This window comes from Typopeltis vanoorti, chromosome 5, assembly GCF_054136105.1.
Source record: "Typopeltis vanoorti isolate ZY-2024b chromosome 5, IOZ_Tvanoo_1.0, whole genome shotgun sequence".
NCBI lineage: Eukaryota > Metazoa > Arthropoda > Arachnida > Uropygi > Thelyphonidae > Typopeltis > Typopeltis vanoorti.
Window position 1 is genome coordinate 161,300,364 of NC_143553.1, and position 22,628 is coordinate 161,322,991.

General features: G+C 33.9%; 1 protein-coding gene across 4 annotated transcripts in view; it reads right to left on the bottom strand.

The window, feature by feature from the left end:
• Positions 1–3,229: 3,229 nt before the first annotated feature.
• Positions 3,230–22,628, bottom strand: part of LOC150107010 (uncharacterized) — a 39,687-nt gene continuing 20,288 nt past the window's right edge. For all 4 annotated transcript variants that reach the window (XM_090392889.1, XM_090392890.1, XM_090392888.1 and 1 more), the window contains exon 3: positions 3,230–5,612. In XM_090392889.1, coding sequence (XP_090249015.1) covers positions 3,620–4,558 — 939 coding nt within the window. In that variant the 5' untranslated portion in view covers positions 4,559–5,612 and the 3' untranslated portion in view covers positions 3,230–3,619. The remainder of the gene's footprint in view (positions 5,613–22,628) is intronic.

Below are 22,628 nucleotides of genomic sequence, written 5' to 3' on the forward strand. Positions count from 1 at the left end.
TCCTCATTCACGAGTGAGTTTTCTCATACAGTGAAGAGGTAGCGGTGAGTTCTATGTTGTATATACCAAGTTGATAGCTTTTAGCAAAATGGGTGCTCATTAGGTAAACAATCACTTCTGCATCAGCTATCTGCATTCAGTAGAGTTATTCATTCAAATTCATTTGTTTTTACTTGCAGAATACCGATAGAATTCTTTTAGGTTGTCTTTAATTTGCAGAGCCAGTTTCTTTTCATACAATACTTGAGTCTTCTGGCCTGCTACTTATAATTAACATAACTGACAGCATCCTTATGCACACAATAGTCCTTCCAAATCATCTCTAGATTCTGCCAGCCTAAAGCCTGGCTCAGATATGTTGATATTTTCACCATGATGACTTCAATACAGAGGTCAAAATGTTGAATGTTACTTTCTTAGTGATATTCTACCACGTGTGCTGTGTCTCCATGAATTCACTATGAATTCTGACCACCATATAACCCTAAAAGAAAGGTATTTTAAGATATTTGAAGGAAGTGGCACTTTTAAATTTCTGATTATCAATAGTAAACTGGTAATTTCTTCCTCATTGTTGTTTCTATATACATTTAAATATTCTGTTTTATCCTAGTTTTTCAGTGGCAGTTTTGAGTTTTTCAGTCTGCAGCATCTTTATTTTCCCCAAATGGGCTAAATATCTGCATATTCTAATATTACTGTTGTAGAACAGTGCATAAGAGGGATCACTTGTTCTTTTAGTTTTTCAAATACATTTTTTAAGCAAAAATAAACAGATGGATGAAAGGTCACTTCCTTGCTTTAATCTTGTTTTAATCAGATCAAATTCCATTCGAGACACTATTAAGCTTTTGCTTCCAGTGGTGCAAATTTTGAAGAAATTCATAGTAACTTACATTTCATTTAATACTTTCCAAAGCCATTCTCTATGAATGTTATATGCTTTTCTAAAAATCTATAAATAGAATATGGACAAACTAAGCACGTTACTATTTCTTTCCTATAAAATTAGTCTTAGTGTAAAAATACGGACCTTTCATATCTGCTTGTTTTTCACCTATATTTTCTTCAGCATATATGGAAAGATTCTTTTTAGCATATTAGATAAAATTTTGTAGTCCATGAACAGAAACCACATCCTTATAATTTTTCTGTTATTTCATTATTTTTATATACTGGTATGATAAGTGATTCTTTCCATTCTGAGGGTATCTCTCTGTTTTCTGAAATTAAATTCACCAGTTTATGTATTTCTATAGTTCACTACCATCCTATTTGATAAGTTTGGCTACTATTTCATCAGTATACCTGGTATTTTTGTTGTTTCCGAGTTGCTCTATACTTTTTTTTACTTCAGCTAGGAAATGTTTAAATATTTCTTATGACAAGTATGATATATGTTTTCTTTAATAAAAGTCTCAACATGTTCACACTGCAGTTTAGGGGTTTGTTCGTGTATCCTCTCGTTCTAGTTGTTATTATTTCATCTTTAGTAGCTAATGTTTGTCCATTGCTGTAGCTCAATTTTTTGGTTTTTCTAATTTCACAGAAGAATTTTCTTTGGTTAGTTAATGTGAACTGGTTCTGGATTTCTTCTAACAGCTCGTGTAAAAATTTTCTGTTGCCTTATTAATTTAATGGCCTCCACTCTGTAATTCAGTCAGTATAGATGAAACCCTTTGGTCGGAAAGACCTAGGTTCGATTCCCATCCATGATGTGAGGAATCTGGTCTCTTTCAACTAAAGGTGAGTTAACTGGTCTCACACGGAGGTAGAAGGTTTTTTCCATTGGGAAAATCGGGTTTTCATCTTTCAGAACAGGCAAACCGGCCCGTGAGCGCACACACATCTACAGTCATAAAATACATACTTAATCGCTTGTTAGGAGGGCTCAACCAGTCCTAAGGGAAAGTTGAGAAAAGGGGGACCCCTACACAAAATAAATGGCTTCCTTGCTGCTCTTCATTATCTGAGTAGCATAAATATTAAATAGGTTATTACAACAGTTATTTCTATCCTTTTCCCTACTTCCAGTTCATATTCTCATTAAATCTTTTTTTTTTTCATTGTATTTTAAGTTCTAATTGAGTTTTTTGCTTCTACTTTTATGCTATCATTACAATTCAGAAGTTTTCAATATTTTTAGTCTCTTTCAGTTGATTATTTTGCAAGTTTTGTTGTTGTAATTTATTCTCATCTCTTCAATTTGCTAATATTGTATCTCAGTTGTGTCACATGTACTACCAATTATTTACTTTTTGACCCCAAGAATCTTTGGCTTATGATATAATCTATTTGGTTAATATATATCAATCATGAACATACACTACATATTAAATTTCTAGATGCAGCTAAAATAATCAAACATAACAGTAGGATCTTAACAACAGTTAATAATGGGTAATATTATAATATAAGTATGTATGAAACTCTTCCTTGAATCTGCCTCTGCAATAGAAAACTATCCTAATCTCAATAAATGCCAATGCATAAAATTGCTGCCTTAAATCTTAAAAAGTTCATCCTCAAACCTTCAAGTCCAATTGCTAAGAGTACTCAATCATGACTACTAAATGATATATTTAAAGATAATAGTGATTTCCTCCCAACATATCCCATTTTAGTCTCACTTACACATGTAGTACCTGGTTGCATTTATGTTTACTGTATTATTTTCTGAAGATGCCAATTTTACTGACAATATATAAGCAATAACAAATTTGTTTTACTTATATCATCTATGTCATCATCTCTTTTCTACTTATGCTCCTTTCTCATATGCAGAAAAGAGATTATGCTCCTTTCATGATAAACATAATAGCTGTTATGTTTATCATGTAAAGATATAACAAGAAGTTCTATATGTGAATTTCTAAGTATCTATGATTTTATTCTTGTTAAAATGGAAGAGCATAAAATAGATCATATGTTATTTACTGTTACTTTGTTACATCAACAAAAAGGCTTTTACCTATATTGTCTCTGCCACTTGTCAAATGAATATATGTGCATGTATGGAATGACATGAATGTAGCACTTGTCTGTTGTAGGTAATCCGTTAAATGATCTTTTCATTAAGGTATGCAAAGCTTTTTTTTTTATCTATGGTAGAACTTATAATGTAAAGTGGTCTATTTTATTAATAGAATGTATCATTTAGTTCATTAATAAAAACTGCTTTTTATATCAAGCTATTTTTATATTTGTATTATAATGCTAAAAATATACATTCATATTTTAACATTTTTATTAGATTTACAAATGGATGAAAGGAAGATAGAATTCTTCCTCACAAATGGTGAAAAATTCCAACATACAAAACATCTCTGTACAATAAATGGCAGATGATCACAAAATTTTCTTTTACAAAATCAGTTTGCAGTCAGAAATGTAAATACAAAAAATTTCAAAGAGAGATGATAATACCTGCGCAGTTTAATATTATAAAAATTTCAAAACAAAACATATTGTAAGGTTTCAAATTATTTTCTGAATGAAAAATACTATAGCATAGTCACATTTAAAGATTGCTACTCTGGTAATCAATTAGATTTGATAAGGTTTCAGCTACATTTCACACACCAAACAGGAACAAAAAAAGTTTCATTAATGCAAACCTTCACATCTCTTCAGGTGTTCGAAATGTCAGAAATGCTAAGTGATCAAGTGTAATAGGCTGTTTGTTATTATGAGTTCTCCGGTGTCTGTTACGGTTTCCCAGTACAGAAAATGATTTTCCACAAGTTTCACAGAAATAGGGTTTTTCACGTGTGTGGATCCTCACATGCGATTCAAGATGTCCTGGAAGACCAAATGCTTTGCCACATGTTTCACACACAAAAGGTTTTTCTTTTTGATGAACAGTTTGATGCCGTTTAAGATGGCCAGATTCTGAAAATGCCTTTCCACATGTCTCACAGGAGACTGGTTTTTCGTTAGTATGAGTTCTTCGGTGTCTATTCAGATTTCCTGACACTGAAAATGCCTTCCCACACATTTCACATGTAAAAGGTTTTTCTCGAGTGTGTATTCGTCTATGTGAATCTAGATCTCCTCTTACAGCAAAAGCTTTGCCACAAGTTTCACATATGAAAGGCCTGTCGTCTGTATGAATCTTTTTATGCGAATTTAAGTTTCCTACATCTGCAAATGCTTTGCCACAAGTTTCACACATAAAAGGTTTCTCATTTGTGTGTGTTCGTCTGTGCCTAATAAGAGTGCCAAATTCTAAGAACGTTTTTCCACATGATTCACATAAGAATGGATTTTCATTAGTATGGATTCTCCTATGTCTATTGAAGCTCTGTGAATGAGAAAATCTTTTGCCGCAAGTTTCACAGGTGTAAGGTTTTTCACGAGTATGGCTCTTCCTATGAGAATTAAGGTGTCCTGCTTGTGAAAAGGACTTGCCACATATTTCACACGAAAAAGGCTTTTCAGTGGTGTGAATTCTTATATGGGTATTAAGATTACCTGATTTTGAAAAAGCCTTTCCACAAGTGTCACATGAAAACTTCTTTTTAGTATTACTCATTTTCTGCATACTGATAGGCAGCATCTAGTTAAGTATTTTAGAGATAGCATTAGCACAGATATTATGCATTAAGATTTTATTAGCAAATAGAAAGCAAGCATTTATTACTATCAAAGTATGAACACATTTAATTTATTCATATTGCATGATAAATAATCCCATGCATAAATGTGCATAATTCATTTCATCACTCTTGGTTTTATTTTTGTTCAAAAATTGGGTCAAGTATTTTCAAAATATTGTAAAGAAGCAACACTTAATATTATTTTATAAACTATACAAGCCTTTTTTTTTTTATTAAGCTCCAAATGAAGATTACTTCTCCACATAATCTAAAGCAATGTTGCCTTGGGATTATTTCATACTTTTACATCACCGACAGAAATTCCAAAAATATTTTTTTTTGGAAAAAATCTCATTCTTATTTAAAGTGACATAAATGTTTTATTTTTCTGAAACTGTGTGAATTTCCTTTTCTTTCTGATGTCAAGTTATTTCTGATGAACCAATATCTTCCTCCATGTCCATCTCACTGAATTTAACAGGGCATTTTTATATCTAATTTAATATCATGCAGCAATAATTTTCATTCTCCTATTATTTATTTGCAATCACTCATCAATAAAATTCTTCAAGGTTTAAACCTATTTCTAATAGCAGCAATTAATTATATATGAAAACAAGTTTAGGTTATATCTCACAAGCAAAATAAGAAAAATATTGTATTAAAATTTGAAATTTTGCATTATATACTGTTCTTAATTCCTAGTTACATAATCTCAATGTTAACCTTCATTAAATCAAATTGGAAAATAGATTTTCCATAAAATTAAGGGATTATTAATATAATAATATATATCTCTTTAAATATAAATAGTTAGGAGACATTTATCTTTAAATCAAAAATATCTGGACATGTATCACTGCCATGCATTTCTAAAGGTCAAGTTATCTTGATTAAGATCTCCAATGAATGAAAGAAATGCAATGTTCTGTGCAGTTTCCATAGCCATCAGGTATTTCTCTTTAATCTTGAACATGACTTCTTGATGAAATTCTTAGCAGTACACTAGATGCTCTAAAACAGAATGTACTCAATGAATTTCAACAACATGCAACAACAATAATAATAAATATAAAATAATATCAAGCAAGAAAGTGCTATTTAATAAGCTCAAGGTCTTTTTTAAATTCTTTTATTAATCCTATTAAATCCATTATACATATATTGTCTGCATTACTAATCTCTGGAATGCATGAGTCATCACCCCCTGGAAGAAGTTGCTGATGGGTATTGGCAAGCACTGGAATGGTGTCCGTCATGTAACAAAGACTTGAAACACTGAGTAGGTCTTTGTTGTTTGCCAAATTTGCAAGAAGCACATTTCCAATTTTGTTTCCTGTCTTTGGAGAGCTTTTTACACTGACTTTCGCTGAGACCAGCACAATAAAAATGATAACTCCTTTTTCACTTATCTGCACACTTCATAATAGATGTAACATCAATATGTCTCTTCACAAACTTTGCAGCAGATTCCCATTATGTTAGAGATAAGTGCTAAACGTTTAACCTATTCTTTGTTCCAGGTACTCACCTTGTATACTAGCCCAATGGTGACTGTTGAATAACAGCAGGTTGAATAAGCAATTTTTTTTAAAACTACTTGCAGAGGTTAACTTTCATAGAGCTGAGCATTACAGTACCTGGTAGAGCGAGTTACAGGCTACACTTCAAGAATTACAACAACACATTTTTTAAATAGAATACTAATTAAAACGTTATTTACTATGGAGTACTGTTTCACACAACTATATGGCACTGCGCCACCTCTTATATTTGTATTTGCTGCAATGCAATATAGTGGCTTTCTTCCTCATATCTTTGGACCCTTATCAAGGATATGAGGAAGAAAGCCACTATATTGCATTGCAGCAAATGGTGTAAACAGATGTAGTCCATGTGTTCAGATATTCTGATATTGGCTTTTTTTTTTTTTTTTTTGACACAGTAGGACAGTTTGCAACTGCAAGGGACCTGTTGCTAATCTTTGGTGGAGCAGATAAGGGATGCCAGGTCCTTTGTCATATCACAAATAACAAAGCTGCTCAGTAAATGAAAGTAACTGATGCACAAACTGATAGCAGCCATAATACTGCAAATATAATTCCCATCCCACAACATTGCTAAAGCAGAACAGAAAGCACTAACTGACTTAAGAAATTATCATTATTAAGGCTGACAAAGGTAATCTAACAGTAAATGCCAGCCTTCTGGCAGGCCAGCAAGCATCTTAACCTACAGGCTATAGAATGCCTTTGTAGTAGATAGATTTCATCATATAGCATAAGATCACCACTAGCTTACCGAAGACATTAAAAGTATTGAGTGCGTGTGTCGTCTATAGAGAAGCATTTTCCAAATTATGTAATCCAGAATGCTAATATGCTACTGGCTTATAATCATCTATAGGTGAGACTGTCACAAGAAAAACAATTCCTGACAGAAATACAGAACAGTTATTACATAATCTACACATAGGCATTTTAGAAGACTTCACATCATAGTTGATACATAGGAGAAAAAAATAAAATAAATATGATCCTCAAAAATTTAAATGGTCCAAAGATGTCCAAAAACACCTATTTGCAAAATATCCAGTCATACCAAGAAACAGAGCATCTAGCACACATAAACTGGAAGTTTCACTCAGACCTATAAAGGATGATGGGGATTGCCACAAAAGTTGGATAAAACAAACTTAGAGAATTCAAAAACAAATAAGAAACCAATAATCTGATTTTGGAAGCAGTGAATTTGACTGCTAGTCTAGATGATGGGATTATTCACAAACAACCCCTGAGATGAGATTTTAAAGACAACTTTTAAGGTCTCTTGTCAAATACAGTCTATCTGAGCAATGTTTTAACACTTTTCCAATTTCAAAACTAAATAAGTTAACAGTTTAGCTATAGTCTCCTCACATATTTCTTCATAGCAATGCCAGGTATAATAGAACTGCACTCATTTGTATAGAACCCAGTAAGTTGTATCTAAAGAAATGCTATACATTTAAATTACAAGCAGACAGCTCTCTCTCATATGAAGATACTGATTCAACCAGTAACAATTTTTATCATCATCAAATTCCTCATATGTATCCTCAAAAGGTGTACAGAATACTATGACAATACATATGATTAAATTGATGTTATTACTAATCTCCTATTTTCTTCCAAATTAGTCTGTCACTTGTCAACACTTCATTGTGTGGTGGAGTTGCACAGAACACAGAAATTCTTCTGCAGCTGAATCAATTAAAAGTAACCTCCAAAGTTTGGTTCTTGTTTTCAAGCTCTTTCATTTTTCTTGAATAATATTTATATATTTGAGTCAACAAATAAGAAATGAGACATTTCTTATTTGTTGTGTCTTCTCTCCATTGTGAATTTGTGCACATCTTAATGTTGGAACATGGTATAATGACCGATCCATGTTCTGAATAGAAATTTAGCAGGTACTTAGAATTATTAGAATGCTCTTTTCTCCAAATTTTCCCAAAATATTTCTATATATATACATACAGTAGAACTCGGTTATAATGAATTCCATTATAACTGAGACTGCATATATTTGTTCGTAATAACCGTTATTCGTTATATCCAAGAAGGTCATAATTTGAGTGAATTAAAAATATTTTCAGATTTTTCTGAGCATAGGTATATTGGGTAACATAAATACATATGTGCATACATACATATAACGAACAAAAATTTATTTTTAAATCTTCACATTTTTATATAAAAAATCATCAAGCGTGCTTTGCTTTGCACAAGACGCATATTTCATACGTTTGAAATTGTTCCTTATACCACTAAGATGCTTGAATGTGTCGTCTCAACTTATAGATCACGATTCCATAAATCGTGTTAAAATATGTAAAGCACTTTCTGCTTCACACCAGGTAATGATTTTCTCATCATTGCTATTTTCTTCCTCGGAGTCACTACTACTATTATCTTCTTCTGGGGTATGAGAGATTTGTTTTAAGATGTCAGCATCTGTCGGTATACCCGAAGTTGCGATGCCATTATCAATGTCTATAAAATTATCAATCTCTGTGCACGTTTCAAAATTGTTCAAGTTTTGCGCTTTTAACCATGCTGATAACGGTAAGTTATCCTCTTCATCTTCTTCAGATTTGCACTCGTATTCCGCAAGACCGGCTTTCTTAAAACAGTTTTGTATCATAGACGATGACACCAAATTCCAAGCATCACTCATTAAATGTATTGCGTGAAGTACACTGATCTTCAAGTCGTAAGCATAAGCATTTTCCGCAGATTTTTCTCTGCGTTCTATCAGTTACAAGACTAACAGGCGACGAAAATGGGATTTAAAACATCTAATTATGCCTTGTTCAAGTGGTTGCAAGACAGATGTCACATTCGGTGGCAAAAAAACAAGTTTTATGTTTGTTAAATTAGCCACTACAGGATGGGCAGGACAGTTGTCTATTAATAACAAAATTTTCCGGTTTTCACTGCGAAGATTTTTATCCCACTTGCAAATTTCATTTTCGAAAATTGAAGATGTCATCCAGGCCTTCTTATTCACTGCATAATCAACTGGAAATTTCTTTATGTTTTTAAAGCATCTAAGCTTTGCTGATTTTCCAATTACAAGAAGCTTTCTTTTATCACTACCGGTCATGTTCGCACAAACTAAAACTGTGAGTCTATTTTTGATAAGTTTTCTGCCAATGCACTTTTTGTTTTTAAACTGAAAAGTTTTATCGGGCGTTAAATTATAAAAAAAACCCGCTTCGTCTGCATTATAAATGTTGTTGTATCCATACCTTCGTTTGATGTCCGGCCATACATTCTTGATCCAGTCAGAAACGATTTTGTCAATGGACAATGCCTCACCACTTACTTTTGCGTAGACAATATTGTTTCTGTTCTTAAAGCAATCAATCCACCCATTGTAGCATTTAAAATCGCTATAACCAAGTCGAATAGCAAATTTTTCGGCTTGAACTTTCAAAATTGGTCTGCTAATAGGTAAGCCAGCGGTTCTTTGCACTTTAAGCCACGAAAGAAGTGCTTCGTCAACGTCACTTTTATTACACTTTTTAAGTTTTTTACACTTCGATAAATTGTTTTCAAAAGCTTTCAGAGTCAACTCGTGATTCTTCCAAATTGTTGATATTGTAGATGGGGACAAACCATACTTCTTTGCTACTGTCAGATTTGACTGGCTACTTTCTACCTCCTGTATAATTTCTACTTTTTTGGAAACCGATAAAATTTTCTGTTTGACTCCCGACATTTTTCCACAACCAGAAAATGCGTACGTACAAAATGTCAGTAAAGGAGCGACTGAAGTGTATTATTTGTTCGTTATTCCCACGAAACAAGTTCATAATGAACATGAAATACATGCATTAAATCAAATGTAATTCAAACATACCTTCAAAATTATTCATTATAAATGTGAATTCGCTGTATCCTTGATCGTTATAACCGAGTTCTACTGTATATATAGTAATAATTCTATTTTTTCATTATCAGCTGATTTCTCTAATATCTTGAAAAATTCCGTTACTTCTTCCCTTAATAGAAGAATCTTCTGTGGGTCCATAAACACAAATAAGTCTCATTGTCCAAATTCTCCATTTTGATATTTGCACACATCACTTTACTTGATACAGACTATCATTCAATATGGTAGGCTGTATCAATATGGTCAGTGAAATTGAAAATTATTTTCCATTGCTGCTTCTTATGTTGAAAGTACAACCTTGAACTCTGCATATGAGCTCTTTTTTTTTTTTTTTTTGCTGTCCACCCTGGTTCCGTGATGAAAACAGAAAGGTGCCGTATTTAACTGAGCCACACCTCAGTCAGCATGATATTTCATGTTGTACCACCATTTTATTCTGATTTAAGCCAATAAGAATACAATTTGGTTGGATAAATCTCTATAGAAATTTAGCAAATTATCATTGCTACTATAGCAAGTTATCATTTATATAATACTTGGCCTGCGATATCCTCTGTCCAAAATGCATAATCTTGCACTTACCACTGAACTGACATTCATTATCATTTGCCCATAACCAGTCTATTTAGATCAGACATCAAAGATTATGAATCAGACATATAATCCCTTATCAACCTCCTTGACTATGAATCACAGATAATTGAATATTACCATCAAGACCAATACCAATATTAATCATCATCCTTTCAGGAATTTAGATCTCCAGTAGCCTGTTTTTGACCCATTCTATATTTTTCTTTGTCTTCTCTCACTTATGGGTCTTCCACCAATGGCTAGTATCGAAGTATCTTTTTTTCTTTGGGTAATCACAAACAGTCCATTCTTCCAATAAGTTAAAATCCATTTCTTTTTGTATCGTATATTTTATTTAATAATAAGTTATCATTTTTTAGTGCTTCTTTGTTCTGTTTCTCTGCTTCTTTTTTGTCCAAGAGGGTATAGCTTGCCGTTCTTCATAGCAATTTCATTTCTCCACTTTCTATTAATTTTTCTTCTACATTTTTTATGGTCCATATTTCACTTCAATAATACAGTAGGGGGACTTGCAACAAGTTTATAAACTATTATTTTTGCACGCTTTGAACTTGGTTAGTCTGAAAATATTACTGATCAACCCTGTGATCTTTTGGAAGCCTGAAATTTCAGTGTCAACATCAGCTTCTTGTATACATGATATAGAGCAGGACTGTCCAAAACATGGCCTGCTGCGCGATTTTGTGTGGCCTGCCTGTGGGTTTTGATTTTCATGAGCGAAAAAATAAAATAACAATTTGAACTGAATGCGTATTAGATATTTATTTTTATTTGGTGTTTTTACATCACTATATACCCACGTGTTTTTTAAATATTAGATGTGTCAAAGTAGCATTCTTACAGTGTTTTGTTCTAACGTGTATGCTCCGGGCGCTCAAGGAGGAACAAAAGAGCACGCGATTCGTTTGCAATTAGTGGTGTTCATTTGTTCATCTATCGAGGTTGTGTTGCTGCTGCTTACTAAATTACCAGATACACATTGGATGCAGCCCTCGGATAAATCTTTTTTTTTTTTAATGCAGCCCTTGGATTTCCTAAGGTTGGACAGCCTTGATATAGAGCAACTGAAAACAGAAAGATTGCCAAAGCAAGCCTTAAATTACTAACCATTAGGAAAAAGAAAACCAGGTGACCGTAAAGAGATTCAACGATGACTTCTAAGACTGGAACAGGACACTCTAGGCCTAAATCCTTGAAAAGCATGATGTTGATGATAAGGATAAAGCAACTGAGGTATTTGAAGCAGTTATTTTAGGGATGCCCCAAATGTTCAAATTTTTGCTTCAGTATTTCACTGATTCAGCATGTGTTTTTCAAATATTTGGCATTATCTGAATCAGTAAAAATTTTCAGCATTCGGCTGACTGAAGCAGAAAAATGTTTTACGAGTGTTCTAAACAAATGCAAACAATCAGGAAAAGCTGAATATTATGCAGTCTTGAAAGTATGAAAATTTGTCTTAAAATACTGTAATCAAACAGTTTGGGCCATTAATAACAAAATTTTTTTTCTTCTTAACATTTTATTATTTCTCAGATAAATTACATATATTACATGACCACAATTATGCATAAATACTTTCTCATACATAAAGTTTTTTTAAATAATACAACATATATTATTATAACATTCATAATGATGACTATTACAGATGATTGTTTGCAATTTTACATATTGTATATATACTCTATATATACAATATCAATGGATATAATCACTCTATATTGCATACTTTTGTTAAAGATATTATATACATTACTTACATTTGTTTACATATGTAAACCCAATAAATATCTTATGTAATTATTTGTTTACATATGTAAACCCAATAAATATCTTATGTAATTATTTGTTTACATATGTAAACCAGATAACATTTGTTTACATATGTAAACCGGATATCATTTGTTTACATATGCAAACCAGATAAATATCATATGTCACCAAATGCATTTGGTTACACATGTTACATCTTGGATGAGAACTAATTTCTCTGCTTTCATCTTCGAAGCTTATATGTAAGCTTATCTGAGAATGACACCACCAGTTGGTTATTATTTATTGGTTTTTTTGCTGTGTTGGGAAGCAAAGAAATCTATGATTGAGAAATTCGCGCACACGCACGCACACTAACTTGGAATGTACTGATGCGTCGCTAAACTGGAAGCCGCAACGAATATATTGTGTTTCATTAAGTTTGTATGATATTTTGGGTGCATGTTTCTTGTTCATAGTATGTCCTTACAGCTCTTTTCAGGCTATTGTAGTTTGTAACGTTTCTGTATTCAAAAGGTAATTTTTTTATCATGTCTGGGATGTAGAAGTTTTGCGTAGCCTTTCCGTAGTGATTATTGTATCTATATGTGATATAGTTAGTTGTCTGAGGTCTTGTTATATGGCATGTATTTCTGACTGTCCTGTGGTTGGCATTGAAATAATGTTTTAGCATAGCAGCATAGTGACATAAATGTTTTGCTGTTAGTATTTTGTGTTCTGACATTGCAATGTATATAATGTTTATTTTCTCTTTGTTCCCAAAAGATAGTTTTATCATTTTGTACTGTAGCGACATTAATCTATTTAATTTGTAGGGTGCACAGAAAGCATACGTTGTTATAGCGCATCTTAGTATATTTTGGCATAGTGCTTTATATATTAGTATTTTTAGGCGTATGGGAACTATGTCTTTTAACCTGTAGAGTTTGCCACTTATTGTTTGGAGTTTGTTGTGTAGATGGTTTATGTGGCTATTCCAGTTCCTATCTGCATCGAAGTAAATTCCAAGTGATTGTAGTGGTTTTGCTGTTCTGTGTGTGTTTTTTATGTTGGAAAGTGGATGTTGGATGGTTATATATTTGTTATCAACTGGTCGAGTCAGTGGATTTCTGAATATCATTAATTTTGTCTTTTCTGAGTTTAGGTGTATGGAGTTTTTCGTGAGCCAGTTTATGGTCAGATTTATGTCATGTTGCATATTTGTTTGGGCTATGCTTGCGCTATTATGGATTGATATTATTGCTTTATAGTCTGCGTATTAGAATATCTTACCTTTGAGTGGCAGCTGATTAATCTCGTGCGTGTAAATGTTGAATAGAGTTGGGGAGAGTACAGCTCCCTGTGGTACACCACAGGTTACTGGTAGCCCTCTGCTTCGGTTTGATTCAATACGTGTGATATGCTTTCTATTTTGAAGGTAGTTTGTAAACCACCTGTGAAGAGGCCCGTCTATTCCAACATGCCTCAGCTTTTCTAACAAGGTTTAATGTGTGAGTTAGATCAATAAAGACTACCATTGTAATTTTGTTTTTGTCTAACGCGGTATTAATTACATCTGTAAAGTCTTCCAAGAGAGATGTTGTTCCCTTATTTTTCGGAAAACCATATTGTTTTTTGGGGATAATATGAAAGGTCTCTGTGTATGCTGTGAGTTTCTTCAGTATGATCTGCTCCATAATTTGATTGATAATTGGTAATGTTCCAATGGTCTGTAATTGCTGATTAAATTTCTTTTTCCATGTTTATATATGGGTGTGATTATGGCAGTCTTTAGCATACTTGGTATCTGTCCTGTTTTAAATATTTTATTTATTAATTTTAGTAGGATAGGACTTAAACTAGTTGCATGTTGTTTTATATCTTTAGGTCTTATACCATCAATTCCTGGGCCTTTGTTTGGTTTGATTTGATGTATTGCAGAGAGAGGTTCTGCTTCTTTTATGGTTGGGAACCATAATGTCTGTTTTCATTGCGGTCCAAGTGGAATGTCACGTTTTTGTGATTGGGGGAAGACTTCTGTGCAGTTCTTGGATGGAGTCTGCAAAGTACTGGTTAAAGTCATTTGCTAGTTGTTGGATAGGTTTTGCGTCTTTCATGAAGCTGTGTTTTATGGTTTCTGAGGTGGTGGTGTTGGGAACACAATCTAGCATCTCATTGATCAGATGCCAGGTTTATTTCATGTTGTTTTGTGCAGAGGTTAGTTTGTCTCTGTAGTAGCTTCTTTTTGCATTTCTGATTTGTGTTGTAAGGCGGTTCCTTGTTATCTTATATTCAGTTTTTAAAGCTGTGTTATTTGGATATCGCTTTAATTCTTTGCATAAAGTGTCCTTTCTGTGTATTTCTAGGGTTGTTTTGTGTTGTTTTTGAACGAATTCTGACTTTCTTTGTAGCTTTCTTTTATATTTGCTCCAGTGCGAGTTTAATGTTGTTGTTGTATAAGATATCTGTGAATCAGATGCCAGGTGTTCCCAGCCTGTTTTTCTTATTTCGTGGTTGACTATTTCTTCGTGTAATATTGTTTTCTGTCACTTTTCTTCTGTGGAACATTGCATTAATATTGTTTTAGTGTGCAGGTTTAGAGCAGTGAAGTAATGGTCTGCTACTTTGCACTTTATGACTGATGCAGTGTAACTATTTGGTGGTGCTTGGACGTTTATATGATATAGACAGGAGGCAGTGATAGTATTTCCGAATATTTCTTCTCTAGTACATGATGTTATTGTTGGTATTAGATTATACATAGATAGCGTGTCTAGATATTGTACAGTGTTGTTCTGGTTTTCGTTTGCAATATTTATGTTGCCAATTATCATTAGGTATTCGGTTGAGCATATTTCTTGGCGTGAAAGCCAGCAATTGAGTTCGTGCAAGAGTTTTATCATGTTTAGGTTTGGTGGCCTGTAAATAGCATTTAGTATTATGGGATGCTGTCTATTGGTGGTAATAATGATTTCGAGGCAAAGGGTTTCAGCATGCTCAAACTGATAGGCTGTTTCTTTTGCTATTAATTTTTGTTTGATAAATATTAATATTCCATCCCCTCTTTTTGTTTGGCGGCATGATCTATGTTGTCGGAAGCCTGGAATTTGGAAAGCAGTCGCTTCGTCATTAGTTTATGGATACTTCTGTTAGAATCAATATATCAATAATATCAGTGTAATTCCTCAGATAAGCCTGTAACAATAACCAATGTTTTCGGATGCTTCTGATGTTAATATGCAAGATTGAGAGACCTCTCGCATGTACTGTGTGTTGTTTCCATGCATCAAGCAATTCGAAAATACAATTACTGATGTATTCTGGTGTAATTACATCTATCTGATGGTTCACATTCATTTTTGTTGTGTTGAGATCTTCTTATTGAACTAAGTTGGAGTCTTTTGTTTCACTCTGGCAACCTGTCTATATCTTCTGAGCTTTTTATTTGTATAGACTTTGAAGTCTGTGACTTTCTCAAGAATATTTTATCGTTCTTTGATCCATAAAAATTGATACTTTTTTTCTGTTTTTTCTTTTCTTGCTTGGTACAAAAGATTCTGATTGAAAGGTGTTAAATACTCAGATAGAAAGATTGGCGTATTGTCTTGCGATGCATTTAAATCCTTGACTACTGGTATTTTCAGTCTGCTGGCTTTTATGAGATTGTCTCTTGTAGCCTTGCTTGTCAGATGAACAATGACTTTAAAAGTACGTCTCTGAGATTTTCTGGAAGACCGTTTATGACAAGGTCTTCTTTATGTTGTCGTTGGTTTAAAACTTCGTATTATAGTTTCAGGCAATTAAATTCTTGATGGAGTTCCGATGTGTCTTTTATCAATTTGTGCTACCTGTCAGTAAGTGCGTTAATGCTGGTTTTAATGTCTTTAATCATTTGTAAGACTTCTTCGACTTTTGAATTATTAAATTTAACAAACTCTTCATATTAGCTAATTTTTTTTTGTTATTAGTTTATTCTGTTCATCAAATAGTTCTTGGACAAGATCTACCAAGCTGGCTTTTATATTTTCTAAACTTTTTTCTAGTAATAAATTTACGGAACTCAAATTATAAGATTCACCGGTATTTTTGTCTGTTCAGTTCATCGTCCGATTCTGCCTCCTGCATAATCAGTTGTGTCATGGGTGGTGGTGTTTCTTTGTTCTCTCTCTCTCTGCAGTATAGGCATTTCCATTCCTCTCGCTTGGCATTGGATTTGCATTGCCATGGCGTTTCTGAGATTCCGGAACATGTAAAGTGAAGATTCCTAAGGTATTTCCTGCAGGTTATATGACTTCTGTTAGACGCTAATTCCTTCAGGCACTTTTTGCACTTCATGGCTCACATTTCTTCCCTTGGACAACTGTAAAGATGGCGACGTCCTTTGTTCTATGCTCGTTAGTGACCAGGGTGAACTCAGCTCAAATATCAGCACACTCACAATTTGGGTTTCACTTTGCCGATTTCGATGAATTATATATCACTGTCTTCAGAGTGACAAGAAGAGTTACTTTGTGATACTTTTAAATTAACAACAGGAGTTTGAACCACATTAAAGTATAAAAACTGGACCAGTGATACAACCCTGCAACCGTTCGGATGCCTACACAGTGTCCTCATTATTATTATAATAATAATAAATAAAATATTTGGAAGTTTTAAGATTTATATGCAGATTCAAAATATGCAAAATATAAACTTTGCAAAAATATCAAAATATCTGGGTAATAAAAAAAAAAGCTACACACACACACACACACACACACTGCTTGGAAAAAGTCAACGGACACCCCAGTGTGAGGAACAAGCAGCTATTGCTCCCACCTTAATAAGGTGTAAGACCTCCTTTCACTGCCATTACTGCAGGAATCCTACGGGGCATACTTTTCACAAGTATACATAGTAATCAATATAGATTTTACTATCCTTTCTGTGGACATGTAATGAGTTTCTGGATGTCTACCCCACTGTTGTGAAGTGGACATCCAGTCAAGGAGACCGGTCAAGTCTAGTGACGTTCCTCTCCACAAACCATGCAGTTACAGCAGCAGCCTTATGACACAACGTATTGTCTTGTTGAAAGAGACAATGGTCAGTTCATAGAAAAATTGTCTGTTCATTGTAAGTATCTGTTCATTCTGGAAGCATTGCATTATCCAGAATGAACAGATACTTATTGGAGTTCAATGTTCATGGCACCACAACAAACAGAGGTCTGAGGTCAAATGAGGAAAAACAGAACCATACCATCACACTGCCACCTCTGAATTTCATAGTTAGGGTTACACTCTGTGGTAAGAGATGTTCATCAGGCATCTGCCACACCCATCCATGTGCTCGATATAGGGCGTGTAGTAACAGAGCTTTAAAAGCTTCTATGTCACACTGTATTTTGCACCGCTGAAGTTGATTCGGGTAATGTGGGGCTGGCATAATGCGGTTCTACCATATTGTGAAAACCATGCTGTGAGCTTCAGTTCTGAATGATTTTGTGTAGGTTTGTGTTCCAGCTGATGCCCGGAACTCCTCATTCAATGAGTTAGCTGAAGAATGGCTGTTTTTACATGTTATCTTTGATGCACCATACAGTCATATTCAGTAAGTGTGGTGGGTCATCCAATGCAGCTAGCACTTGACTCCTTGTTTCCATCACATATTATTGACCTGGCATGGCCCAATTTGTCAACAATTTGTCAAACAAATAGGCCTGCAACATGGCATCCTATCACAATGCCTCTTTCACACTTTGTCAGTTCCATTCTTGCAGCTAACATCTTTCCAAGCACAGAGAGAGAGAGAGAGAGAGAGAGAGAGAGAGAGAGAGAGAGAGAGAGTGTGTGTGTGTGTGTGTGTGTGTGTGTGTGTGTGTGTGTGTGTGTGTGTGTGTGAGAGGTGTGACAATTTAATTCCCGGAACAGTCACATAGTGTTGTCCATGTTGGAGTCACATGAGTAATCGTCTTTGTACATGTTTTAACTAATGCGTGCTTAATAGAGATCTTTGGTGTAAAAATGTGTGATCGAAATTTGGAGCAGCATGTTAACATCAAATTTGTGTGAAAATCACCATGTGAAAAAATAGTTTCTTATCAAAAATTTTCCTTCAAATCAATCTATTACCTATTAGCACTCATTGTCGTATCTAACACTTTCTGCTTCTAAGGCAATTCTGACTGAATTGATATATCTAGACCTTTGTCTTCCACAGGGTCACTTTCCTGCCTTCTTGGGATCAAAACATCTAGGACCAATTCTATTTAAGTGGTCCTACCACCTTAGATTAGCCCTACTTAGACATTCTTGAATGCTAATATTGTCAAGTTCGTCTGTAATATCTTCATTTTTAATATGATTCTGCCATTGATGCCATTGGTTCAGTCTCCCAAGTTTCCTCAGAACCCTCATATCAGGAGTTTCTAGTCTTTGATGAAGTGATTTATTTCTATCCCAACTCTCAGATCCATAAATTAAAACTGGTTTGAACACTTCCTGTATACTGCTAGTTTGGTGTTTTAGTTAATTTCTCTCTTATTCTATATAAATTTATTCAGCTGGCTACCCACCATACCAGCTTTGCTTAGTTTGTTGTCTATTTCCAAATGTAAGCTACATCTTCACTAAAAACTGTGCCTAAATAGCTGAAATATTTTACTTGTTCTATATGTTCTCCATTCAAGAATGCAGCTGAAGTTTTCTATGCTCCTGCCAATTTTCATAGTTTTGGTCTTTTTACTACTGATTTATAAGTCTTGCAGCTTTTATTTAATTTAGAGAATCCCGAAGACTTGAACTAGATGTGTTTAAGAGTACATCATCTGCCCAAAGCAATGAGCTAAGTTTGATATCAAGTTTAATACCACTATCCGTTATAATGTGCATCCTTGTCTTACCAACGATTTTATAACAAACAAGCATTCCTTCAATTCTAACTGCTGACTGACTACTTAAATATAAGCTCTGTATTGCTCTGTAGAATGTTCCATTCACCCCATACAATTAAAGTGTTTTGAAAAGCTTTTCTCGGGGAAGTACCCTGTCGTATGACTTTTCTAGATCTACAAAACTTAAAGATCCCTGTCATATTCCAACGATTTCTCAATTATTTATCTTAAAGTGAAAATCTGATCTTGACAACCTTTCTCAACCTCTTTTCAAGTATGCTTGCAGAAATTTTACCTGAAACACTAAGTAGAGAAATTTCTCAGTAAATCTTACAATCAGCTTTATTCCATTTTTTATAGATGGGATACTATGAGAACTCTACTCCCACTAGGAATTTGACCTTCTGACCAGGCACTCTGAATTATGCAGTATAGCCACTGCAAGTTTTATACCTCCTTTCCAGTCGAATATCATCTCTACTCCAGCTGCTTTTCTGCATTTTATGTTTTTGATGGTGTTTTCTACTTCAGAATTAATATGTACTCTTTGCATTTCTCTTGAAAATTTTCTAGTACGGTTCTGTCACTGCTTGTTCATTTACAGTCTTTCATAGTAATTACTCCAGACAACTGGAATATCCTTATCTTCAGTTTTCATGTCACCTTTATCATCTTTGATTCCTTTTAAAGTACTCTTTCCCCATTTCTAAGCTTTTTCAATAGCCTCCAGAACATTTTGCCACCTTCCTGATATTTATTTTCCATACTCTTACCAAAGTTCTTCCTATGACTTTTGTTTAGCTACTTTTACTTAGGTCTCTTACATTTTTCTTTGAATTCTTTTAGGGCATCTGCTGACTTGCTTGCTAGGAATTTTTGGTATGCTTTCTTCTTTTCTAGGACTGCTGATTATGTTCACCACGGTGTTCTTATTTTCTATCCTTGCAGACAACTTCATCACATATCTCCCTAGCTGAATCAATGTATTTCTTAAAGTTTGCCACTGAGACTCAAATGTTAGATTCTTGTTCTCGATTTGTTTCATTTTTTCTTCAATAATGTTTGTACAGTCGAGACTACAATTTAGCTTTAAAAACTGTTCAACCTTAATTCTGTTTAAAACTTCTTTATATACTGTTCTTTTCAATGTGACATCCATTTTTATTCTGCTTAGTACAAAATAATGGCCACTTCCAATTTCAAATCTTCTGTACACTCTTGTATCCTGAACCAGCATGATGATATCGATATCAACAGTGACATAGTCAATGAGGCTTATTTTTTTTATTTCTTGTTTCTTCTCTCCATGTGAACTGGTGCATATCTTTATGTTGAAATATGGCATGACTAGTCTTTCTACAAATTTCTCCAAAATGTTCCTATGTCTGGGGGGGGGGAGGGGATTTATTTCCTATTCTGCTGTTCAGATCTCCAACAAGGACAACATTATCCATTTTATTTATCAGCTGGCTGCTGTAATAATTCGGAACATTGCTCTACTTCTTCCTTAGAAGAAGTAATGTTCCTTCTGTGGGATCATAGGCACAAGAACCTTCTGCGGGACCATGGGCACAAATAAGTTTATTGTCCATTTCCTTATTTTCAAGTTTGTTCACCTTGAAACTAATTTCCAATCAAGTTTTTCTTCATGTTTTGAGTTGAATGTTATCATTAACCCTTCCTTTCCTTGATCATTATTGCCTGAAAATAATATCCTATACTTATAAGATCTCACCTGTGTTTTGTATTCTCTGTTAGAGTAATGCCAGTTATGTCCAAGTGGTACTTTACCAAATCCTTGATCATTATTGCCTGAAAATAATATCCTATACTTATAAGATCTCACCTGTGTTTTGTATTCTCTGTTAGAGTAATGCCAGTTATGTCCAAGTGGTACTTTATCAAATCTTCTGCAAGCTCAATTTCCTTTCTATTAATATTCGTTATATTCCTATCTTCAGTTCTTCTGATGTTGGATTTATTCATTCTCCTTGTAGGTTGTTGAGTTGGAGCTCGTTTCAGTAGCTGACTTTTTATTGTTCACCCTGGTTCCCTGATACCCCACCGGGCATGAAATTTCATCATGTTGTACGATCATTTGTGGTTTAAGCTAATAAAGAGTACAAAGTGGTTGGCTAAGCCACAAATTGCCAGCCGATCCTCATTTGTTCAGTACCCGGGTAGTAGATACCTACTAAAGGGATGCACCATGTGAAGGTGAGGATTGGACATTACGTCAGAAGAACCAGTTGGTTCTCCACATTCCTGAAATACGATGTGGAGATCTCCACCCAGTTATTTTGCTTTGACCCTTAATTTAGCAAAAGTTATATTTATATTATATTAGTTATATAATATAATATAATAAATATTAGTTGTATTTAGCAAAAGCACAAATTTTATTTTCTCTTATTTAAAAGAATAGGCTAAATGTCTTCATTTTATCAATTTAAAATAAGCAATATAGGAGATATTGAAGATCCATGCCTATTTTATAGCCACACACACACACACATATATGTTGCACAATCATTTTATATTTTGGTTTAAGCAAATAAGAATACAATTTGGTCGGCTAAATTCTAAATTGTAGGCCCATCCTTGTTCCTTCAGTATCCAGGGAGATACCTAACAGGATGCACCACAAGGTGAGGACTGAACTTAAGTGTGTTAAGAAGGAGAGGAGTGTATCAGAGCCATGTGGCCAAATAGCGAACACATCATCAATGTAGCGAAGCCATATGGTTGGTTTTTGTGGGGCAGAGTTTAAGGCTTTCTCTTCAAAGGTCTCCATAAAGAAATTGGTCAGAAGTCCTGGTCGGTTCTCCATATTCCTTTAAAGGCTATGTGGAGGTCCCCTCTCAGTTTTGATCCTTAAGTTAGTAATGATGTAAATTTTTCATGTAGTTCTATCATATCCTGTACACCTCTTGAGGGTACATGACAAGAATTTGATGATGATGATATATATATATATATATATATATATATATATATGTATGTATGTATGCTGTATGTGTGTGTGTGTGTGCATGCTAATGAGATTCTGATGTAACTGGTCAGAATCCTCACAGTTCTCTAGTCAATATTCATGTGGTTATATGGTTAGTTAAAGTATTATGATGCATATTTTTTTAATCTTTCTTCATTCTGCAATTTGTCCAAAGCATACGAAATTTAATTTTAAGCATTCTGGATTAAATTTTATAAACAAATGTTTTGAACACAAAAAAATAAACACTCATAATTTTTTTTTTATTTTTATCAATTTTAATGAATGCATTTTTTCCCAAAAAACATTCATTTATAAAATTTAATTGAGTAAGCTTTGGGTGAATATTTGGCGCTTTTTGGACCAAATTTCA